At 46.4% G+C, this 24,210-nt stretch overlaps 1 protein-coding gene across 1 annotated transcript in view; it reads left to right on the top strand.

The window, feature by feature from the left end:
* The window catches only part of LOC125727578 (germinal-center associated nuclear protein-like), a gene marked incomplete at its 5' end in the record, with an annotated part of 75,050 nt that extends 65,529 nt beyond the window's left edge, over positions 1-9,521 (top strand). The window contains one exon of the mRNA XM_049004402.1: positions 8,421-9,521. Within this exon, the coding sequence (XP_048860359.1) occupies positions 8,421-8,579 (159 nt within the window). The remainder of the gene's footprint in view (positions 1-8,420) is intronic.
* Positions 9,522-24,210: the final 14,689 nt, after the last annotated feature.

Here is a 24,210-nt window from a genome sequence, read left to right on the forward strand (position 1 = left end):
GTACAATGGATTTGACTTCAGGGTTTTACAACATTCCTCTGCATGAAAAAGACAAACATTATACAGCCTTTACGACTCCTCTTGGGTTGTACGAATATAACCGGTTGCCTCAGGGCCTTTGCAACAGTCCTGCTTCATTCATGCGTATGATGCTCAGTATTTTCGGGGATCTTAATTTCTCCAATCTCCTTTGTTACTTAGATGACCTACTTGTTTTTGCACCATCGGAGGGTGAAGCTCTGGAGCGTCTGGAGATGGTGTTCTCGCGTCTTAGAGCTAACAATTTGAAGTTATCCCAGAAGAAGTGTCATTTCCTCCGAAGGTTTGTCCGGTTCTTAGGGCATGTGGTGGGTGAAAGTGGAGTTTCGGTCGATCAGGAGAAAGTTAATGTCATAACAAAATTCAAGAAGGAGGACTTGATGGAAGCAGACGGCTGCACTCCATCTCAGAAGAAGGTTCGATCCTTTCTCGGCATGGTCATGTTTTACCAGCACTTTATTCCAGATTGTTCATCTCTGGCTAAACCGCTGTTTGGTTTGACTGCAGGTCAGAAACGTGTGCAAAAGGGCCGATCAATGCGAAAGAAACCAGGAACATTCCGTGTGCTAACACCAAGTGATTGGTCTTCAGCTTGCGATAAGTCTTTTGCTGATCTTAAATCTGCTCTGTTGGGCAGCACTGTCCTAGCACATCCTGACTTCAGTCGTCCGTTTGTTCTGTCCACTGATGCTTCGCTTGATGGTCTCGGAGCTGTACTTTCGCAGGTCCCGGAGGGGGAGGAGAAAGCTAGGCCGGTAGCCTTTGCCAGTAAATCCCTTACACGTAGTCAGGTTAATTATCCTGCATACAAGTTGGAGTTTCTTGCCTTAAAGTGGGCAGTGTGCGACAAGTTTAGTCATTGGCTCAAGGGTCATGAGTTTACGGTATGGACAGACAACAATCCACTGTCTTATATTTTAACCAAGCCGAAGCTGGACGCTTGCGAGCAGCGATGGGTGTCAAAACTAGCTGCTTATTCTTTCGACATCAAGTATATTCCTGGCAGACAGAATGTGGTGGCTGATGCATTGAGCAGGGAGCCCTTTGTGAAACCACTTTACCGTCGGCTAATGTCGGAATCATACTCTGTGTTGCTTGACCAGACGCAGGGTGTGAGGCATGAGCTTCTTCAGGATGCTTTTCGGCTTTCTTGCATGCCTCACTCGCTTGTGCATTCAGACGCTGCATCTGCCCCGTTGTCATCTGAGGTGGTCTCTTCTTTATTGTCCGCACATGATGGTTGGGAGTCAGCCTCAGCCCAGCGTGCATTGACTTTGGCTGGAAGCCTGAGTGATGTGGTCCCTCCTGCTAACGAGGTGTTTCAAACCCTTTCCCTGTCTGACTTACAGTCCCATCAGAGCCAAGATCAGGTAATCGCCAGTGTGGTACCTTACGTGGTGAGGAAGCGTAGGCCTTCGAGGCGGGAACGAGCCCATGTGACTGTTCAGACATTAAAACTTCTAAAGCAGTGGGATAAGTTGACAATATTGAATGGTGTCCTGTATCGTGTCACGAAAGATCCTATGACCAAACATAAGCGATTCCAATTTGTGGTTCCTAAGTCCTTGAGATCACTTGCACTAACTGGTATTCACGATAGTGCTGGTCATCAGGGCTTTCCCCGTACTCTGTCTCTTGCTCGGCAGCGCTTCTTCTGGTGTGACATGGAGAAAGATGTTCGTGCCCACGTGAAAACATGTAGGCGATGTGTTGTCAGTAAGACTCCTGAACCTTCAGCGAGAGCTCCCTTGGAGAATATTAAGACCTCAGCTCCACTTGAGCTGGTCTGTATTGACTTTTGGTCAGCAGAACATAATGATAAGTCTGTAGATGTGTTGGTGATTACTGACCATTTTACTAAGCTGGCACATGCTTTTCCTTGTCGGGACCAAACAGCAAAGACCGTGGCAAAGAAACTTTGGGATGGGTTCTTTTGTGTTTATGGCTTTCCTGAAAGACTGCACTCTGATCAGGGCACGAGTTTTGGCAGTGAGTTACTTGCTGAGCTTCTAGAGTTGACCAATATTGAGAAGTCACGGACCACACCGTACCATCCGATGGGTAATGGTGGAACTGAGAGGTTCAATCGTACACTGGGTAACATGCTGCGATCGCTGCCTCCAGCAGCAAAGCACAAGTGGCCACAGTTGGTACAAAGTATGACTTTTGTTTATAATTGCACTGTCCATGAGACCACTGGCTTTGCCCCATTTTTCCTCATGTTTGGTCGGGTTCCCAGACTGCCAGTCGATTTAGTTTTCAGAAATGTCCTTCGCGATCCCTCGGTGTGTGATTATGATAAGTATGTGAAGTCCTTAGTGGATAACCTTCGTTCAGCAATGCTTCTTGCTCAAAAGAATTCCACTGCTGAGCAGCGACACCAGGCTCAACAATACAACAAGAGAGCCAAAGGCTATGCCTTGTGCATTGGTGATGCTGTACTGGTAGCTAACAAAGGTGTAAGGGGGAAACACAAATTAGCTGATAAGTGGGAACCTGTATTGTATACAGTGGTAGAGTCAAATCCCTCCACTCACGTCTATCGGGTCAAGGATGGCAATGGCAATGTGAGAGTTGTCCATCGCAATTTACTTCTCCACGCTGGGTTTCTGCCACTGGGGGAATGCCTTTCTGATGGGCCTGTCTCCCAGAGGACTGAAGGTAATAATGTGCTCTCTTCAGTTGTGAGTAATGACAATTTGTCAGTAGTTGATTCTGATGTACCCTCATCTGTGCTTTCTCCAGCTGGCTCCTTACAGGATCTCTCTGCTGGTGTTGATCACGTTGGATCTGAAGGTTGTGATACCTCTCCAGTCAGTAGTCAGACGGCGGCTGCACAGCCAGATACCCCTTGTACAGAGACTGCAGTTGATACCTCTAGTCCGACATGTCATAATTTGGTAGACTCTAGGGGTTCTCCTAGTGAAGGTGCTGTAGTTGTATCTCCTTTACCCCACATCCTTTCCCACCCTGGGTTTAGCCAGCCTCAAGTTAATGTAGGTGAGGGCTCTCGTGTTTCACGGTTTGGGAGGATGATTAAACCTGTTCGACGGTTGCTTGAGTCTATGTCACATGTTGTTCCCTCCTTTGAGAGTAGATAGATTGGAGGCACATTAGTGCTTGTTTTTTCTTTGTTTCTTTTTGTTATTTGGCACATTGAATGGTGTTTTTCCTCTCTTCTTTTTTTTTTTCTATTAAGTCCTGTATGTACCATGATGTTGCTGTCATGGGTGTTAACAGTCATTGGACTGAGCTGTGTAGTGTATATGGCACTATGGTTTCCCGAGGATGTTCTTTGAGGTTTTGCAAGGCGCCATGCATGCTTCAAGTGCTCCTTGACCCTACTTTGGGGTAGTTGATTCACTGGGTTATACTGTGTTTGTATAATGCTCTTTCCTGGTCTGTTTTTTTTTTTCTCTCTCCCGCCCTATGTAAGAATTTTGTGTAATTCTAGGGGGGTGAATGTAACAAAGTTGTTTTGATATGTATAATTACTCAAAATTCCTTAGTTATTAAAATCCTGGTAAAATGAATAGGAGAGGGAGTAAGGAGAATTCCCAGAAGGCCCTGCTTCATGGTGCCTCCCACTGGTTAAAAGGGGGCGTGACGTGTTTCCTCTTCCTCTTTCCCTGTCTCTTCGAGGAAGAGGTAACATGGCTCTCTCATTAATCTAATTAAATAGAAAATAATCCTTTTATTATTATATAAAATTCCTGTAATAAAAGTTTAAGCATATCATTGTTAATATATATCAAGCAATATTTTAATGTATGAACTTCATTTGGTTTGTGTTTTTCTTTTTATTGTCGGGGTGCACATGGGCAGAATGTTGAGCTGCTACATGCTGCTGGGGAATTAATGCTTTGCTCTTCATTACCAGGTATGTTTTGTTTGTTTTATTTTTTTATATATTGATGTATATTTTTTTTCATTTTGCTCTTTCCCTGTCTCTTCGAGGAAGAGAATGTTGAGCTGCTACATGCTGCTGGGGAATTAATGCTTTGCTCTTCATTACCAGAGAGGAAAAGACACGTGCCAATAAAGGGACGTCGGATCCCGAGTTCAGAGGAAGCCACGCGGTGTCGTCTCTCCCTCTCCCGCACCCACACACCACACACAACAAAAAAAATACACAACGCAGAGTGAGAGCATCAGCTCTCGGACTTTAACCGGGACTATGTTTTAACTGGACTCGCTTGGCGCGATCGGGCCGTAAACAAAGACCCAAACGAGACCGGTTACACGAGCATCAGCGCCGGCGCCCCCCCCCCCCCCCCAGGCGTAGGGAAACTATAGCGGAACTAATGTTGCGTTTGGGTTTAGGTCTGGTCAGTTTTGCTGGTAACATTTTCGTTTTGCTCAGTTATAAGTGCAGCATTTGTTATGCGGCTGAGAAAGTGTTTTAAGTTATAACGTCAATATTCATGGATATTGGAGTTATTGTATGAGCTGCAGTCATAAGTTAATGGCGTGAGCAAGCTGTAGCCTATTTAGGTTTGTGTTTGGTTATTTTTAGGAAAATGCCTGTGTTTTTACTGATTCATTTTTTGATGTATGTGCTTTATTTTATCTAGTTCTCACGGCATGCTCGACCGGATAGATATGTGAATAAATGCCCGTGATCAGAGATCAACTTGTGTTCGTTATTGAGGGAGGTTACAAGGGGGGGCGGCTCATAGGAAAGTTACGTATCATCATCATCATCATCATCATTATTATTATTATTACTTAATAGGCTTTGCTAAGCAGGTAAATTCATGTGGGCTTGTTCTTTTCATATTAAGACGCATTAATACCAACTAGCTTTAAGAATAGTGGAATGTTACACTTTTTTCTTCCTCCGTTTGTGGCACCCCCTGGATGAATGGCGCCCTTAGCATTTGCCTATATTGCCAATGCCACGGGCCGGCCTGCATAAATGCATGAGTGGTAACGCAATGGGGCTTATCATGGAGATTACCAGGGTCTTTCAGCTAACATTGCTGGCCTTTTTTTGTTGTGTTTTGTATTTGCATTGTTCTGCATGTAGTAGGAGAGTAGTGTATGTTTATTTCGAATGGAAGAATGAAAAAATACCTATATGTGCATTACATTTTGAACATAAAAGTAGGCTGTGTTAAGAAAACCCGCTTCTCTGTCGATTTACTCGTGGCTCGGTCGTAAATACATGTCTGACATTTATAATGAACCAAGACAATAAAAATCGCTTCTCAAATTTGCCCATTTATGGTTCTTTATTTCTGAATGCCAGCTTGTCCCTGATAGACGTTCATTCATTTAAAAGGAGCTCTACCCCGTCCCAAGATGGCGGCTCTGTTGACGCATTCGCTCCCATAGACGGCTGTATTCAACGCGACAACCAGTGCTGCTGCCTTCTGCAGGTTGGCGAAGATGCGAAGGGAAACCGAGCATCAGATGAAGGTCCACTTGTTCTACCAGCAGCTCCTGAGGTATGGTGCTACTGTAGAGTAGCTGTTAGCCATCCATCACTCTCCATGTGCTCATCTACATCTCCATCCACTTCAGCGAATCTGTGTGGGGGCCACTGGACCTGCTCAGTCTGGTGGCAGCAAGCGTCTCGAACCCATCTGACACAATCTTCTGGAAGGCAGCCCTCTTGTTGCCAAGTGATCATGAAAGAGATGCCAGTGTTGCTAACCAGTAAGTGGGGGAACTGGGTGTCGTTCGGGGAGGGATTGGGTGTTAGTTGGGTTTAGAGGTCCTGGAGCTTACATTTGTGCCCCCCTCCCATCTCTGATGCAGGATTTTGACAGAATGGCTGGAGTCCAAATTCGGTAACTCGGAGAAGCAAGAACACAGGGAGATGGTCCCCAACGGACACATGCAAACCTTGAGCATCAGCAGCGGCCTGCGGAGCGTGGGGGAGCGCATGCACACAGTGCACGTGTGTGTGAAGGTGTGGCAGATAGGGGGGAACTTGCCGATGAATATCGACAGGCTTCATGCCCCTGTGTTGCATGTTCTGTCATTAATGTTAGTCTAGCATAGCTTAACATAGCCTAGCATAGTCTGGCACTATGTGATATTAGCAGGTCCTGTGGTAACACAGATGTTTGCGAAGGGTGCAAGTGCAGGAAGTGAGGCCATGTTTCTCACTGTGGGTCAGGTGGCCCGCGGGCCCCTCAGCGAGGAAGGCCAGTTGGCATTGGAGAAGCGGAAGGGGCTGATGGGCATGGGCGCCCTGCTGATGCTGCTGCCCTCGGCAGTCAGTCCCGGGGCTGATGAGGAAGACGGGGACATCTTCCTGTTATCCGCCCTGCTGCAGCTCCGGCAGATCCAGCAGGCTAATGCCTGGCCACAGGCCCTTCCTCTGGTGGTGGTGGTCCCAGGGCAGGCTGGGCACAGGGCCAGCGATGAACGGCTAGAGGAAGGTGTGACACTAACCGTGTCTATGACAACAGGTGTCGCGTGGGATTCGCTTACTTTTACTTATAGCATTTCTCTTGAGGCTATGTTTACGTATGCAGAGCTAATACAGTTGGTTTGTTCCTCCTGTCTGACCATCGGTTTCCTTTCCCTGTAAGACCTGATGCTTCAGACACTCATTGAAGAAGGTTTGATTTCAGAGTACATGTTCGTCCATATCCCCGAGACCACGAACGAACCCCAAGGATCCGAGCAGGTGAGTGTGCATGTTGTCGCTGGCCTCGGTAAGATTGAACCATCCCATTGACTATCACCCCCGTATCCCCGCAGATCCGCCATGCCGTCAGGTGGCTCGCTGCCCGCTCCACGGCACCAGCCCGGCTCGTCTCGCAGACGTTGGTGCAGGTTGTGGAGGCCGGGCTCTGCCGCGAGTTTGCTGGTAGGCTTCACCGTGATCGGAGGGACCGTGACATGGCGGGACTGCCCTCCCAGGGCCCTGCACCCGTCATCGGCCTCTACAACACTGTCCTGGCTTTCTTGGCTGGCCTTGTGTCGTCCCCGAGTCTGGCTGGCCTCTCCTGGCCCGTGGCAGAGTTCTCGGTGCCAGGGGGTGGTGACTGCCTACCACATCTGCTCTGGAACTCGGCTGAGCACCTGGAGTGGCTCCAGGGGGCAGTCCTGAGCCTGCGGCTGCCCGACTGGCCGCTGCCAGCCGTGGGGGGTATGTCCATGCCTCAGATTCGGAATTCGGATTTCTTGCTAAGTGGCTGCTTCTTAGTCTGTTTCCTTAAATTTCTGCTGCTGCCACCGCTCCCCCCACCCAGCTCCTTGGAGCCAGCTGGTTGCCTCCATCTTCCAGTACGTATCTCAAATCCCATGGTCCCGCCACAGCCAGCCACTCCTTATGTCCCAGTTGGAGAACCTTTTGGAGAGGCTGCGTCAGGACTGTGTGGGCCGAGGTGGGGGGCCGGACAAGGAGCCCACTTTCTGGGAGGTGCCCTGGGACGAAATTGTCATGCTCTGTGTAGAGCACCAACTCCTGGACTGGAACCCTCCTGGGTGCCCCGTGAGTGAAGGTGAGGGGGGTGGGGTGGGTCTGACGTTTGGGGGGGCCTACTGGGGATGCCATGCAGGTGTGAACCTATCCCACCATCTTCAGATGTCATCAGTGACGACGGAGAAATCCCGGTGTATTTCCTGAGCGATGGGCTGCAGGGCTTCATACCGCCGTCCTGCTGGGTGGATGCCGTAAAGCAGACGCACAGGGACAAGCAGCAGGGGAAGGCAGGGTAAGAGCCAGCCAGCCATGTAAATCTAACACATTCCAGATAGACTGTTAACAGTGACCTGCAGATTTAATGAATATTATTTACTATTAAATGGAAGAAGAGGGAAAGCCATCAGCTTCCAGTCTTGCTCATATCCCCAAGAGTGGTGTACAATACTGGCTTCTTATCCAAAGTCTCTGCCATTGCAGGTGTCACCAGAGCATGTGGCCTCATCCTCGAATGGCCAGGCCACGTCTTCAACAGAAGCTGTTTCACAGCATGGTTGAGGACCCTGAGTCCGGATCCGGTGTTGCCCCTGTTTTGGATGCTGCCTCCAGCCCCCAGGACCTCCTGGCTCGCATTGAGGAGGAGAAAGAACAGAGCCGCAGGTCTGACAGAGAACAGACATGCTACACACGTGTACTCTCTCATGTGAGTTGTGGCATAAACATTGAGCCATTTCCTGTTTGACTTGGATCTGCAGGTTCGAGGACCAGCTGCGTACCTGGCTTGACGTCGAGTCCCTGGGCCCTTCCTCTTCCTCCTCACCACTTTTCTTGCCTTCTTCGTTACTGTCTGTATCGGAGATCGTAGTGCCCTCCCCAAAGATGGCTGCCCCACCTGCACTTGCCCTGGTATTGACCCTGTGCTACACAGTTGCTCACATTTTAAGACCCCAAGTACCCTGTGCTCATCAGTTGAGACTTTCTGTGCCCATTTTTGTAGCAGAAGGAGCGCAGTGTCCTCAGTGACCAGGCCAGGGGAGCTGCCAGTTCTATGGCGAGGCGTCTACAGGAGCTGGAGCAGCTGATCTCTGCAAGCCGGGAGGAGGAGCTCGCATGTGAGCTGAAGCTAAGCTGCCTTCTGGACATTGTTGATGACTGAGTGTCATGTGACCCACCTGATGTCTGCCGTTGACTGCCACAAGTTGTCTCTCTTATGCCTGATTTCTGCAGTATATTTAGTTGTGTGGTACTTGTGCATATATTGCTTTGAAGAGTATGATGTACAGTAATTTACACAACATTGGGAGTGTTGTAACTGGGGGAAAAACATGTCATAGGAAATGGACAGTTTTTTAGGGTTTTTTTTTTTGTGCAAATTTTAAATATTAAAATGTTATTGTATTTAGAAACCCATGGCTATTTCTTTGTTTTTTTCCATCATGAAACTTTGTTTATTGTACTTTTAAATTGAATCACAATTTGCTGCAGAATCTTTAAAACCTGTGACGTTATTTGCCCATATTAGACACTCATACGTGGGGTTGTTACTGCTGTTTCTTTAACCTTGTGTATTGTTGGTCAAAATTAACAATTTAGGTAATATCTGCATTGTACACCATTGCAAAAGTATGTCTTTTTTTAGATTCTTAAAGAAATGTCATGCAGCTCAATTATATATTCATGTAATTGAACTGAAGATCACAGCAGTTCACTAAGCAGTCTGCCACTGAGTTCTTTTTATAAACTGGCTGGCTGGTTTTTAAGAAAATATGCCCGTGGATGCCCTACAGGTGGCAGCAGGGAGCCATCTGCATATGTACAGACAGTCTGCTGGTTAAGAATATTCGACTGACTTGATGTAGCTAAGATATTTTGCATTTAAAAGCAGATGGCCATAGATCCTATCATACTAATTTAGTTTAAAACTATTTTTAATATCAAACATATGCATTACTTTATGATGCTCATGAAAACATCACCCTGCTTTATTCTTTCGTGGGCTTGAGGTACAGTACTGTATGCAGTTATTTTTAATATTACTGTACTATAATGTTCTGTAGTATTACTCTTCTCACACCAATAAATTTGACTTTAAGACTGACTTAGGATGGATCTTCTATTCTGGGGACTTCCTGTATTCTGTATGATGTTCATTATGAACTGCTTCCTCTGATAGTTTTCTGCTTGTTGAAATAATGTCTACCTGCCCCTGCGCTCACTGTCATGTAATTCTGTTATGCACTTTTAAATGCAGGGAGCAGATAATCCCTCCCCCCCCCCCCCCTGCTGACTGTTCCAAATCATGGGTGCATGTTACAAGTGCGGAACATATTTTAACTTAGTACTAACTTAGCATCATATTTGATCTGATTCGACTGAATATTCCAGGTTTCCATCTCTCATGCATCTGGTGTGACGTGTTTTCAGACTCTCAGGCTGGCGCAAAGAAATCTTACGGCAAGTCTATTTTACACTAGTATAAACGTAAAATCAGCGACACCAAAGGCGTTAGAGTAGTTTGCAAAACCTACAGACTATTTAAAAGGTAACACAACTGTTGCATACGTTTTATATGCGTGTTATCTGGGTGTGCAGACTTGTGGCGAATTGAACGTCTCACTCCGGTCAGCTGAGCAAAGTTGGTAACCTTGGTATTGTGTGTAGGAGATTCGGTATAACTATAATTTCGTTCTCCATTTGCATGCCCGAAGTGTCTTTAAGTGTTATGTAGTTTTGCCTGAAACGCAACAATAAAACAAAGCAATTAAAGCCAAGCAGTTGCTCAAATTCTGCTGTAGCGATTGAAGAACTTTTGTCGGAAGTTGGATTCGAACCCACGCCTTACTTCGGAGAACAGAATACACCTTACTTTGAAAGGCCATTTAGGCTGCGTGGGAGGCTTGAGACCGCTCGGCCATGGGGCAGTTTCCAATTGAACCCTAAGGAGTAGGTTAAGTCCAGCCTTGGCTTCCAAGCTGACGTTTTTCTACATATGTGCTTGTGTATCATGGACAGTAAGAGGGGGCAGGCAAGGAGAGAATTTCTCTCTTTGGGGATCAATAGAGTGTTGTTATTATAACGTCTAAAACGTATGATGGTCTGTCGATAAATCAATAACAATATGAATGAAGTCAATGTTTATCTAAAGAAATCAGAATGACAGTATATGTTATTTAACAACCTGAACACAACACGAAACGTTAGCAGTAACATATGATGCTCTGCTGCCTTCAGTGAAAGTCCTGACATAATGTCTTTTAACATTTGCTTTCATAGCGCTGTTCTACATTAAACATTTTGAAACGAAGCAGCCGAACTCGTGCCAGCGGTACGAAACGCGTCGAAGTTTCCCGACTAGACGCTGGAAAAGGCAAGGGCCGGACTGACTGTAGGGGGCGTGGCCAAAGACAGCCTGGCCACTGTTCCAAATCATGGGTGCATGTTACAAGTCCGGAACATATTTTAACTTAGTACTAACTTAGCATCATATTTGATCTAATTCGACTGAATATCCCAGGTTTCCATCTCTCATGCATCTGGTGTGACGTGTTTTCAGACTCTCAGGCTAGCGCAAAGAAATCTTACGGGAATTGAACGTCTCACTCCGGTCAGCTGAGCAAAGTTGGTAACCTTGGTATTGTGTGTAGGAGATTCGGTATAACTATAATTTCGTTCTCCATTTACATGCCGGAAGTGTCTTTAAGTGTTATGTAGTTTTGCCTGAAACGCAAAAATAAAACAAAGCAATTAAAGCCAAGCAGTTGCTCAAATTCTGCTGTAGCGATTGAAGAACTTTTGTCGGAAGTTGGATTCGAACCCACACCTTACTTCGGAGAACAGAATACACCTTACTTTGAAAGGCCATTTACGCTGCTTGGGAGGCTTGAGACCGCTCGGCCATGGGGCAGTTTCCAGTTGAACCCTAAAGAGTAGGTTAAGTCCATGCCTTGGCTTCCAAGCTGACGTTTTTCTACATATGTGCTTGTGTATCATGGACAGTAAGAGGGGGCAGGCAAGGAGAGAATTTCTCTCTTTGGGGATCAATAGAGTGTTGTTATTATAACGTCTAAAACGTATGATGGTCTGTCGATAAATCAATAACAATATGAATGAAGTCAATGTTTATCTAAAGAAATCAGAATTCAGGAAAAGCCAGGGGCCGGACCGAGTGTAGGGGGCGTGGCCAGAGACAGCCTGCTGACTGTTCCACATCATGGGTGCATGTTACAAGTCCGGAACATATTTTAACTTAGTACTAACTTAGCATCATATTTGATCTGATTCGACTGAATATCCCAGGTTTCCATCTCTCATGCATCTGGTGTGACGTGTTTTCAGACTCTCAGGCTGGCGCATTGAAATCTTACGGGAATTGAACGTCTCACTCCGGTCAGCTGAGCAAAGTTGGTAACCTTGGTATTGTGTGTAGGAGATTCGGTATAACTATAATTTCGTTCTCCATTTACATGCCGGAAGTGTCTTTAAAGGGGTACCACCCATCCAGTATAGTTATCACTGGGCTATCACAATGTCATCACAATACTAAAGACTGAAACAAAGCCGTGAGGTCAGACCCTCTGTATACAGCACACAGTCTCACCCTCACATCCTGTATGACCACATTTCTGCTGTTCACATGGCATTTCTCCAGCTTCCATTGCCCTGCAATGGACTGACCCATGAAGGTCTACCTCACTTTACACTTTGCCCATGTCTTGTGTGTATACCCTGTCCGATCCTAACGTGTATTTAGTGTGTGTAAATCTCTCACTGCATCTGCATTTCGCAGTTCAGCTTCTGACAACATTGTGTTTCCCATCTGTGTATTTGGGTTCGGTGCTTGTTGGGTGCCTGTCGTGGTCCTTCTATTTACAATTGTACGCGGGGCATGCTGGGATATGCGCCCCGCCGGTGTTACACTAGTATAAAAAAAGGAATCTGGTCGAGTTTGTTCATTGACCAAATTTTGTTTTTGTGAACCAAATTGTTTGTAGGCCAAAGCATTTGTGAACTGCAAGCACTACTGTACTAATGATAAATTGGTATGAAAAAATGGAGACAATTTCTGAGACACCAGAGCGATCCGTGTACTGTAATATTTATCTCATCAATAACACAGTAAAAATACACATTAGCGCCAATTCATCTTCTTTATTCATCATGAATATTTTAATTCATTAATGCAGGAGTCTGTGATAAATCGCTATCAGCATTTGGTTTATAATGGCCAATTAATGATAACTAAAAAGAAACAGAGAGACTGAAGACAGAACTTTCAACCATGATATGAGTACTGTTGCTGCATAATTTGTCCACCAGGGGTCACAGCGCAACCCCCATCTCGGCAAGATGGATGACTTGAAATACGTTTCTATATCAAGTTGAATTATTTTTATTTCTATAGCACATTTAAAAACAATCTATGTTGTGCCAAAGTGCTGTAGGTCAAAATAATATAAATATATAGTAAAAGTAGAGACATTGGCCAATGTTACACAAAAAATAATCAGAATCAGACTGTGGTTTATTGCCAAGTAGGTTGACCCTACAAGGAATTATTTTTGGTATAATGGTGCTCCATGGAAAAACAAGACTAAGCAACAACCAAGTTCAAAAAACAGTGCAAAAGTTATACAATAATCTAGTAATAAATATAAAATCACTATAAATGTTAAATACATGATGTGCAAAGCAGAATAGTCAGATTAAATAGATAAATAAAATGTGTTCCTGTGTGTGCAGGGTCAGTACAGAGATGCATCTAATAAGAAGCGGTGTAAGGCTGAATTAGCTCCGAGACGGACTGGGGACCTATGCCATGTATCGCCTTAGAAAGAAATAAGAAATCTTTAAACTGTATTCTCAGAAATTCTCAAAACTTAACAGGTAGCCAATGCAATGCAGCCAACACAGGGGAAATTTGGTGTCTATTTTTTGTTGAGAGCCTGGTAGCACCGTTTTGAACAAGGTGTAGTCAGAATAAAGATGCTTCTGGTAAACCTGGGTACAGAGAACGGCAGTAACCCAATCAGGATAAAAGCAGGAGTAACTCTCCAGGTCTTTGGCTGAAAGGTGTGGTTTAAGCCAGGCTATTGAACTCAGCTGACAGAAACACCCCTTCACAACAGCATTTATTTGTTTATCAAACTCAGTGATGAATCAAAGATGACACCAAGATTTTTAGTATGTGACTGGAAGTTTTCTGAATGAGGCCCTAATTGTTCTCTGAGATCATGAACAGTGACCAAAACTCATTACCTCTGTCTTGTTTTCATTAATCTGGACGAAAGTCATTGCTGTCCTGTTCTTAATATCCTCCAGACAGTTAGAAAGGGCCACCAGAGAGCAGCAGTCACCAGGTTTTAATGGCAGATAGAGCTGCGTATCACCAGCATAGCAATGATATTTTACATAATAACGTTCACAAATAGAGCCCAAAGGAAGCATGTATAGAGGGAATATGAGAGGGCCTGTATCACAGGACTGGATATGTTTACAAGTAAGGCCATAGTACTGAAGGGGTGTGGCCATCCCACACAGTGACAAGCCCATTCATTCACCTCATCTAGGCCTTTTACTAGGGATTTAAGGTCCTGATTTTCCTCTCAGACCCTAGAAAACACTGCCAGGCTCAGATTCCCGATCCCACATCCTGCTGAAGCCCTTCCCAAGATCAGACACTAGTTTTGTTTTCCTTGTTCTTATAGTAAAATGATGGTCTTTGACTTTTATACATCATCACTGTTCTGTTAATTACACATGACCTAATCTAAGTATTACACAAACCAAGCATAATTACTTAGAGATGTCATAAGATGGAAAATCCTTATTCAGTTAATTATTTTCCCCACAGGTGCTGACAGTGTGTCTACAGTGAAATGGGCCTGTGTACAGAGAAGATGATCTGTAACAATCCCATGTTCCTATGGTGACAGATATAAAACTCATGTGAAATACTGGTGCAGAGGGTATAATGTGAGGTCATGTACTCCCATAGTACACACTGACTCTCCACAGGAGGGTAAAGTGTGAGTCAGAGATGATCCTGACCAGCGAGTCTTCACTGTGACCATCAACAATCTGACAGCTGAGGACTCCGATCGGTACTGGTGTGGTGTGAAGATCAGTGGAGCCTCTCTGATCAGGTTAATCTGTCAGTCACTGATGGTAAGATGTCTGTACTGCAGACTGTAGCCAATGAGATGCACAGTATGTAACATGTCACTGAGTCAAAAAGGAAGGACCTTAACACAAACACTGATGGAAAAATGTTTTAATATTTTAAAAATCTGCATTTTAATTTAATTCAATATGATAAACGAGACTTGGAAGAAGTAACAGTGTCAGCTAAATCGGGCGACTTCATGAGGTTAAATATGATAAGCAATATGTTAAAAAATGTCAGTTTATTGGCCAAACATTTACATACAGTATGTATGTTGTAATGGGCTGACATTCATAAAACATTTCATTGCTGTGCAAGTCTTTGAGTGTTTTACCTGTGTGTTGAAGTCCTCCAGGGCTGTCAGTGGACAAACAGGAGGTGACGGGTGTGGATGGAGACAGTGTTACTATGGAAACAACAAAAGACAAAGGATGTGGTGTAAGATTGGGGGCTCCTGTGCATCAGAGAGATCAGTGAGTTTGCATGGGAGGCCTGTCCTGATCAGGGATGACACAGAAAATAAAACCTTCATTGTGACAATGAGTGGGCTGGAGAGGAAGGACACTGGCTGGCATTGGTGTGCTGCTGGAAACCTGCAGATTCCAGTTCATATAACTGTCAAACGTAAGTAATTGATTTAAATCTGCCTGTGAATCCTTTGTGCTTGAATATAAATAGATAAATACTAATTTTATTTTATTTTTGAAACCCAGCAGTTTCACTCACAAAGGGGTTTGTGCTTCTTTGTGAGGATATTTATCAGCTGTTGTGAAACAATTATTTATTGGGATTATTGTTTCAATGATAGTGGCACGGTGGTCCAGTAGGTGGCGCTGTTGCTTCACACCTCCATGTTCAGGGGTTTGAATCTGGCTTCTGCTCTTTCTGTGTGGAGTTTGCATGTTCTCTACATGCTGTGTGGGTTTCCTCCAACAATCCAAAAACACACAGTCAGCCTAATTGGTGTCTCTAATATAGAATGTGTGTCTTCTAGTTTATGATCAGTCTAATTGTGTGAAGACTGACTAACATGTCTGTAGGTGGTTTTTCATTGCAGCGTAGGCCAGTGTTACAGTTGTACTCTGTAATATCTGTTCCAGTGCTGCATCCATCCATTGTCTGAAACTGCTTGTCTAATTCAGGGTCCCTATGGGCGCAAGGCAGGGTACGTTCCATGACAGGGTGCCAACCCATTGCAGGACACACTCACACTCCATTCTCTCGCACAAGCACACCTACCGGCAATTTGACAACTCCAATTAGCCTCAGCATGTTTTTGGACTGTGGGGGGAAATCAGAGTACCTGGAGGAAACCCCACAATGACACGGGGAGAACATGCAAACTCCACACACACAGAACTCTGGTAGAGACTTGAGCACACGTGCCAGAGGTGTGAGGTGACATTGCAAACCACTGCACCACCGTGCCACCCTGCTACAATAAATACATTATAATATGTTAATAAAATCATTTATCTCACCTGTTCACTATCAGTGCCGTGGGATGTGAATACTTTGGTCATGACACTAATTCATTGTTCTCCATCTAATCATTTTCTCTGTAGAATACCTTTCATAATTTATATTTCAGTTTCAAGAGTGACCTTTTCTTAGTCTTTATTGACTAACAGAGCACTGCTTTTTATTAACGATCCTTTCTCCTGTTTCCACTGCTCTCCTTTTCTCTGCACATGATGAAGAAGGAGGGGATAATGAAAAACTGAGGTAAGCATTCAGCAGCATTTACAGTAGTGTGGGGATCCAGCTAGCAGCATTTACCTGATCACACAGTAATGGGAAACTGTCATTTTAATTTTAAGAGAAAAAGATATTATTTTTTATTTTATTTTATTAATAATAAACTTGAGATCCCATCCCATCCAGGGTGAGCCCTTGCCTTGTGCCCTATGCTGCTGGGGAACGACTGCAGGCCTGTTTTTACAAAATAGTGTAACATGTTGTGTGATAATCTCTAGCTATTTTCATGCTCTTTGTTAATGTCTCCTGTTCCTCACATGTAACCTGTGTAATACAGTAGTACAGATGGCTGTACCGTGTTGCTATAAAGCACGTAAGACTTTACTGTTCAAATCCACCCTCTTATTCAGCTCTTTGGTCCAGCTGGCTCTGCATGTAGGACTGGGCTTATCGGTGCTGCTGTTGATCATCAAGATGGTTTTACTTCAGTCAGAATAGATTCACTCTTCTGTTCTTCAGGTTTAATTGTGATACGTGTGACTGACAGACACACTGATGTCTGACAGGTGGGAGCAGGTTCTGGATGCTGTACTGAAAGCTGGGACTGGTGTGTTTTATCTGATTTGCACCATCATCACCATTCAGCTGCACTGGACCTCCTGTAGAAAGCGGGAACCAATCAGAGAGAAGCAGAGGGTCTCCCTGTGTTAGAGGAAGCTGGCAGAGGAGATGACCTTCGTGGAGCAGAATGAGTCAGACAAGCTGGAAATAAATGGTTATATATATATTTTATATATATATATATATATATATATATATATATATATATATATATATATATATATATATATATATATTCCCTCCACCACCCCCCCTCTGCGGAGGACTACTTTATTTCTATTTATTTTTATTTATTTCCTCAAGAGAGGGAGAAGGAGAGAGAGGGGGACAGAAGGACGAAAACGGAGAGGAAGGTAAATAGAGAGGGAGGGAGGGAAAAGAGAAAAACAATTAAGAAGAAAGAAAACCACAGATAATCTGCTTCAATACCTGCTGAGAGAAAACAACAACCAACATCTGTACGAATCACAATGAGCATGTTAAGGAGCAACAGCCGATAAAGACAGTGTGTGTTTGTGACAACCTGTTTGTACACCTGCGTGTATCTGTGAGAACCTGTTTGTACACCTGCGTGTATCTGTGAGAACCTGTTTGTACACCTGCTTGTATCTGTGAGAACCTGTTTGTACACCTGCTTGTATCTGTGAGAACCTGTTTGTACACCTGCTTGTATCTGTGAGAACCTGTTTGTACTCCTGTTTGTGTCTGTGAGAACCTGTTTGTACCCCTGTGTGCACACCTGTATCTGTGAGCGCGCCGGTGTTCAAAAGGTTTCTCCATGTAAATGTCTAGTAGTGTGTGTGGGGAGCCACAGCCCCATCCCTCAGGACATGAAGCAGACACGGAGGAGGCCCGGACCCCAGACATCCAGAGGCCCCCCAGGGCATGGGAGCCCCCGGAGGACCACCGCAGGGAGAATAGCATCCCTCACCCAGAAAAGGGCAGAGGAGAGCTCCGGAGGGAGGCCATCCGGCAGCCACAGTGCAGGAGCCCCAGGGGGCCGTGGCGCTGAGCCCGCAAGCTCCGCCGGCGGCCGGCCCCACCAGAACAGACCAGGCCCTGGGCCCAGAGATCCAAGGGCCCCCCCACCCCCCAGCAAGGGCCGACAGAGCCAGGAGGGCCAGACCCCGCCAGGCAACCGCCGAGGGTGAGCCAGCACCCACCCAAGCACCCAGCCCTGGACATCGAGAACCACCAACGCACCAGCGGCCGGGGGCCCCATCCACCGGCAGGGAGTGTGGCGGCGGGGCCACAGCTCTTCCTCTCAGCCCCCAGCCCCAAATGGCGAACAGGGAACGGGGGTGTGAAAAGACCCCATGCCCCCCTTCGCCCGCTCAGATGTGTTGTTGGTGCGTGTTGTTCTAAAGTGCTTTTAAAACAGGTGAAGGGCATAGCGATAACCATCCCCTGCCGACCAACAGCTGGTGTTAGCTCGGCCCCTCCCCAGAACCCTCAATGTCTATGTGTGATTAAAATTGAGATGTGGGCCCTGGCACCAGAGGTAAGGCTGAATGAACAGACCGCCCTCTGGATGCCATTCTGTGTGCCCACCCCCAAGGCCCTAAATGTATGTGTTGTGAGAGAGTAAGTAATGAGAGTGTCTACGTTGTAGTGTATGAATGAGGTACATGTGGTCGCGAGGGGACAGAGGAGGGATACTTCCCCTGTATCCCAGCAACGCACCTGCACCTCAAAGCCCTACGTGTGTGGTGGTGTGATGGAGCGGGAGAAGGGAGGCACTTCGGGATGGGGAGGAAAGGAATGGCGGGGGGCCAAATTCCCCCCCCTCTGGAGCCAGCTCCCCCGCTGACCCCCATAGGCACCCCCCCCCCCCCCCCCCCCGAAATCCATCCAAGGTGGGGGGCCCAGGCCCATCCAGACCGGGGCCAAAGGCAGTGGCATCAGCGGGCCCCACAAAGCCCAAGACACCCCACCACAGAGGAAAAACTACCCCCGCCCCAGCATTCAGTCAACTCTCAGACTGCATAAGACAAAAGACATCCAGGTTGAGTCCCTCCTCCTCCTCTATTGGATCCCCCCCCCCCCCCCCCCCCCCGCAGAGTGGATACCCCAAAAGCAGGGACCCCCTGCGGACAGATGGTAAGAACCTCCCCAACCGGCCGAGGTACACGGTTATGTTAACTGCAGTGAGGCCTCTTTCACTTGACCCTGCTAAGTCTGTACAGTCATAGCAAGAGAGTCAGTTAAACACAGAGAGGTTGATCTGCAGTGTTGGATTATCTGTTGGGAACCTGTACAACCACGTATTGGCCACTTATTCACAAGCGCTTTGCTGCCACTTGCTGGTTAATGTTTAATAATAGTTAACTAGTGAAGGTTAGACTGGATTTTATTAAATTGTCTATTAATTCTGAAAAAATGCGGTACTATGCAAAAGTCTTGGGCCATCAAAGAAAATGTTTAATGCTATTTATCTGGGTTTTGTATATTTGCTCAGAACAAAAACACAATTATCATTAAAATATATGCAAATTAAAAGTAACACAATAAAAACTAACAAGAATTTCTCCTTTTCTCCAAAAAGTTGCTGATGCCTTGTTGGATCACTAGATGAACCACGCTTTGGTTACAAAATCTCTCCTCAGGGGCACCTCAGCCATTCCATGTATTTGTTAAATTTCACCACCAGCTCGCTTAATTAATTTAATTATTAAACAAATGTTAATGATGTATTGATTAGCCATAGGAGTTGTGTTAATGGTCAAGTCAAAAATATATGGGTGTATTAGATGGTTGGTGCAAATGCTGTACTGACTTAGAAGAGATTTTGAAATGACTGGGCTGCCACTCTTTGATGGACAAAATATTATAATTCTAGACCAAGATGAACATCATTTTATTTGACGGCCCAAGACTTTTGCATAGTTTTGTATATGTCTTTTATACTGGTCATTATTTGTTTTAATACATGATTAATAAATTGATACTTTACAAAACATTTAGTATTTTTATGAAATTGGTTATTATTAAAAACAAATTCCACAAACTTAAACGGTTTGGGGTTATTAGGTCACGCCTCCTTGTCAGGGCCCACCAATCAGGGACTCTTTTAGAGGGTGATGTACGCATTAAATCAGGACCGCCCACTTATCGCTCCAATCACACCACCATCCAATCCAATCACAAATCACACCAGTTTGTCTCAGCTGACAGCAGCCTCACATATCAACTAAGGAGGAAGACGGCATATCAAAAGTAAAAAGAAAGACAACATCAAATGAAAACATCCCTGTGTTTTCTGCTTTCAATCCCATTAAATGACAGTAAATCTAGTTGCTGTCCATGGCATTGCCCTGGTTCATCAAAATTGAAGAAGACCGTGACAGCCTCTCAAAGCCCCACTAGGCTGGCCGGAATGATTGATGGAGTGGGCAGAGCTGTTAGCACTCAGACTGTGAAACTGGATAACATCATGGAGAAGCTCACAGCTTTGCAAAACATTGGATGGAGTGGGCAGAGCTGTTAGCACTCAGACTGTGAAACTGGATAACATCATGGAGAAGCTCACAGCTTTGCAAAACTTATTGGATGGCGGAGACCAGCGTGGACATTAGAGGAGCTGGAAATTACAGCTTCTCGCACGGAAACCCAAACAACCTTATTCTATCAAGCTTCTGGCTCCCCTTAATCAGCACTGGCCTTGGCCAAGGCTGCTGCTGAACAAAAAGCTCCCCCGGAAGAACAGGCAGTGAGACTCTCTTGCATTCCTCTCCCCCAATCCCAAGGACTTGCACCCTCCCCCCATCCAACGCCTTCGCCGCTTCATACCCCCAGCGTGAACAGGCGGGTCTGTGACCAGCGCCTCCATGGCTGCAGGACCGGATGGCTGTTTGTCTATGCTGGACTACCTCCACCTCCCCATTCCCTCACCCGTTGCGAGTCGTGTCTTTTCATGTTGTACGATGTAGTGATCATGTGCTTATGTTGCTGAGGTGTTTTCTCCTCCTCTCTCCTCATGTCATCCTGTTTCTCTTTTTCTCTCCTCCCCTGTCTCCCGGCCGGTCTACCCCCTACTGTGATGTTGTATATGTAAGGTCGGGCGATGGCCTGCTTTTCGCTGGTACTTGTGACTAGTGACATGGTATATTGCAACAGCAATAAAGGGTTTGAATCATCATCATCAATCATCATGGTTCTGAAAACCTGGATCAGTAAATTCCAAATGAAACTTCTTTACCTGATTTAATTGTAACATATTTTGTTGGCAATGATGCTTTGTTGAGTCTAGAAAGGCGCAAAGTGGGTTACAGATAATTTAAATGAAGTAGTTTTACTTAAAAACCAGAAAGCTTTGAATAATCAGTTCAGCTTTGGACTATAGTGCTTCACAAAAGTAAAATCCATCCAGTTAAATCTCTTTACCTCCAAGTCAAGAAGGAATCAAATGCAGAAGCACATTGTGGGAGATACAAGGTGCAAACACATTAAAAGCACTTTTTTGTGTGAACATTATAAAACAGATTGATACATATTAAGCAGTTTGCAACTTTACATCCAGAGCTACATCAGTCAGAAAAAGATGACCAGCCCAACCAGCAGCTCCATCTCTGATTGTACAGAATCCCTTGTCTGAAGTCATGACTAAACTAATTTCCATCTCTGCCTTCAGCTTCATCAGATAGATTAAATTAGGAACTAAACTAAACTAGGAGGGAAATACAGTCAAACTATGTAAGTAGCTGAATTTTGTTTATCCACTAGAGGGCAGCCACACATAGATTCCCTTATAAATGGTTCTGATGCTTCAGGGAAGCACTGTAGAGAGACCCAGGTATGCCAGTGAGGAGCAGATAAAGAGCAGACGGATCCACCAACTAGCTGTAATATATAGTATTTTCATTGAATTTAAACAAATGAATATAACAGTGTCAGAGTGTCAGATCCATGTGACTTTTTATGATTGATGAGCTTTGAAAGCCTGAAAATGACTGAGGACGCCCACGGACCCCATTATGTGTGAAACACCATTGTGGTGCTGAGAGAAAGACAAACAGCACTCAGTCTGACAGGACTGCTGATAAGACCCAGATGAAGTGAATCACCTGACTTTGCCCCCCTTCCCCTCTGGACACCCCCGCCCCTGTCATACAGACACCTTCCTAATGGACTTCTTGATTTGTACTGATCCACAGATATTAAAAGGACCTACTGCAGTGACATTTTAAAACTGTATAAAACATAATAAAGACTGAAACAAAGGCCTGAGGTCAGACCCTCTGTATGCGGCACACAGTGTTTCTGCAGAGTCTCACACTCACATCCTGTATGACGACATTTCTGCTGTTCAGAATAAGTCTGATTTCACTGCTCTTTGCTCATTTGCAATATGAGGAAGTAACAGTTTAGAAAAGAACTAGACTTATTTGATTAATTTGTTTGTAGTTTAAACTGTGAGCATGAATGATTCACTGTGAAGGCCAGCTATCAATAATTTTGCTATGAAATCATGTTTCTACCCCTCCTGGAGCCGACACCTTATCGTGGTGGAGGGGTTTGCGTGTTACAATGATCCCAGGAGCTATGTTGTCTGGGGCTTTATGCCCCTGGTAGGGTCACCCAAGGCAAACAGGTCCTGGGTGAGGAACCAGACGAAGCACGGCTCAAAAACCCCTTATGATGAGAAAAATATTGGAACCACGTTTTCCCTTGCCCGGACGCGGGTCACCGGGGCCCCCCCCTGGAGCCAGGCCTGGGGGTGGGGCTCGATGGCGAGCGCCTGGCGGCCAGGCCTACATCCATGGGGCCTGGTTGGGCGCAGCCCGAACAAGGCACGTGGGTCCCCCCTCCAATGGGCTCATCCACCCATGGGAGGGGCCATAGGGGTCAGGGGGCGAAGTGATCTGGGCGGCGGCCAAAGGCGGGGACCTTGGCGGTCCGATCCTCGGCTGCAGAAGCTAGCTCTAGGGACATGGAATGTCACCTCTCTGATGGGGAAAGAGCCCGAGCTGGTGCGCGAGGTTGTGAAGTTCCGGCTAGATATAGTCGGACTCACCTCGACGCACGGCTTGGGCTCTGGAACCAGTCTCCTTGAGGGGGGTTGGACCCTTTTCCACTCTGGAGTTGCCCGCGGGGAGAGGCGCCGAGCGGGCGTGGGCATACTTATTGCCCCCAGGCTGGGCGCCTGTACATTGGGGTTTACCGCAGTGGACGAGAGGGTAGCCTCCCTCCGCCTTCGGGTGGGGAGACGGGTCCTGACTGTTGTTTGCGCTTATGCGCCAAACAGCAGTTCGGAATACCCACCCTTTTTGGAGTCCTTGGAAGGGGTGTTGGAGAGCGCTCCTCCTGGGGACTCCCTTGTTCTGCTGGGGGACTTCAATGCTCACGTGGGCAGCGACAGTGAGACCTGGAGGGGCGTGATTGGGAGGAACGGCCCCCCCGATCTGAACCCGAGCGGTGTTTTGTTATTGGACTTCTGTGCTCGTCACGGACTGTCCATAATGAACACCATGTTCAAGCATAAGGGTGTCCATATGTGTACTTGGCACCAGGACACCCTAGGCCGCAGTTCGATGATCGACTTTGTAGTCGTGTCGTCGGACTTGCGGCCGCATGTTTTGGACACTCGGGTGAAGAGAGGGGCGGAGCTGTCAACTGATCACTACCTGGTGGTGGGTTGGCTCCGCTGGTGGGGGAGGAAGCCGGCCAGGCCTGGCAGGCCCAAGCGTATAGTGAGGGTCTGCTGGGAACGTCTGGCGGAATCCCCTGTCAGGGAGAGTTTCAACTCCTACCTCCAGCAGAACTTCTCCCATATCCCGGGGGAGGCGGGGGACATTGAGTCCGAATGGGCCATGTTCCGTGCCTCCATTGTGGAGGCGGCTGACCGGAGCTGCGGCCGCAAGGTGGTCGGTGCCTGTCGCGGCGGTAATCCCCGAACCCGCTGGTGGACACCGGTGGTAAGGGATGCCGTCAAGCTGAAGAAGGAGTCTTATCGGGCCTTTCTGGCCTGTGGGACTCCAGACGCAGCTGACGGCTACCGGCAGGCCAAGCGGAATGCGGCTTTGGCGGTCGCTGAGGCAAAAACTCGGGTGTGGGAGGAGTTTGGTGAGGCCATGGAGAACGACTTCCGGACGGCTTCGAGGAGATTCTGGTCCACCATCCGGCGGCTCCGGGCGGGAAAGCGGTGCAGCATCAACACTATTTATGGTGGGGATGGTGCGCTGCTGACCTCAGCTCGGGACGTTTTGGGTCGGTGGAGGGAGTACTTCGAAGACCTCCTCAATCCCACCGACACGCCTTCCAATATGGAAGCAGAGTGTGGGGACTTGGGGGTGGACTCGCCTATCTC

The sequence above is a fragment of the Brienomyrus brachyistius genome, unplaced genomic scaffold (assembly GCF_023856365.1).
Source record: "Brienomyrus brachyistius isolate T26 unplaced genomic scaffold, BBRACH_0.4 scaffold103, whole genome shotgun sequence".
Taxonomy (NCBI): domain Eukaryota; kingdom Metazoa; phylum Chordata; class Actinopteri; order Osteoglossiformes; family Mormyridae; genus Brienomyrus; species Brienomyrus brachyistius.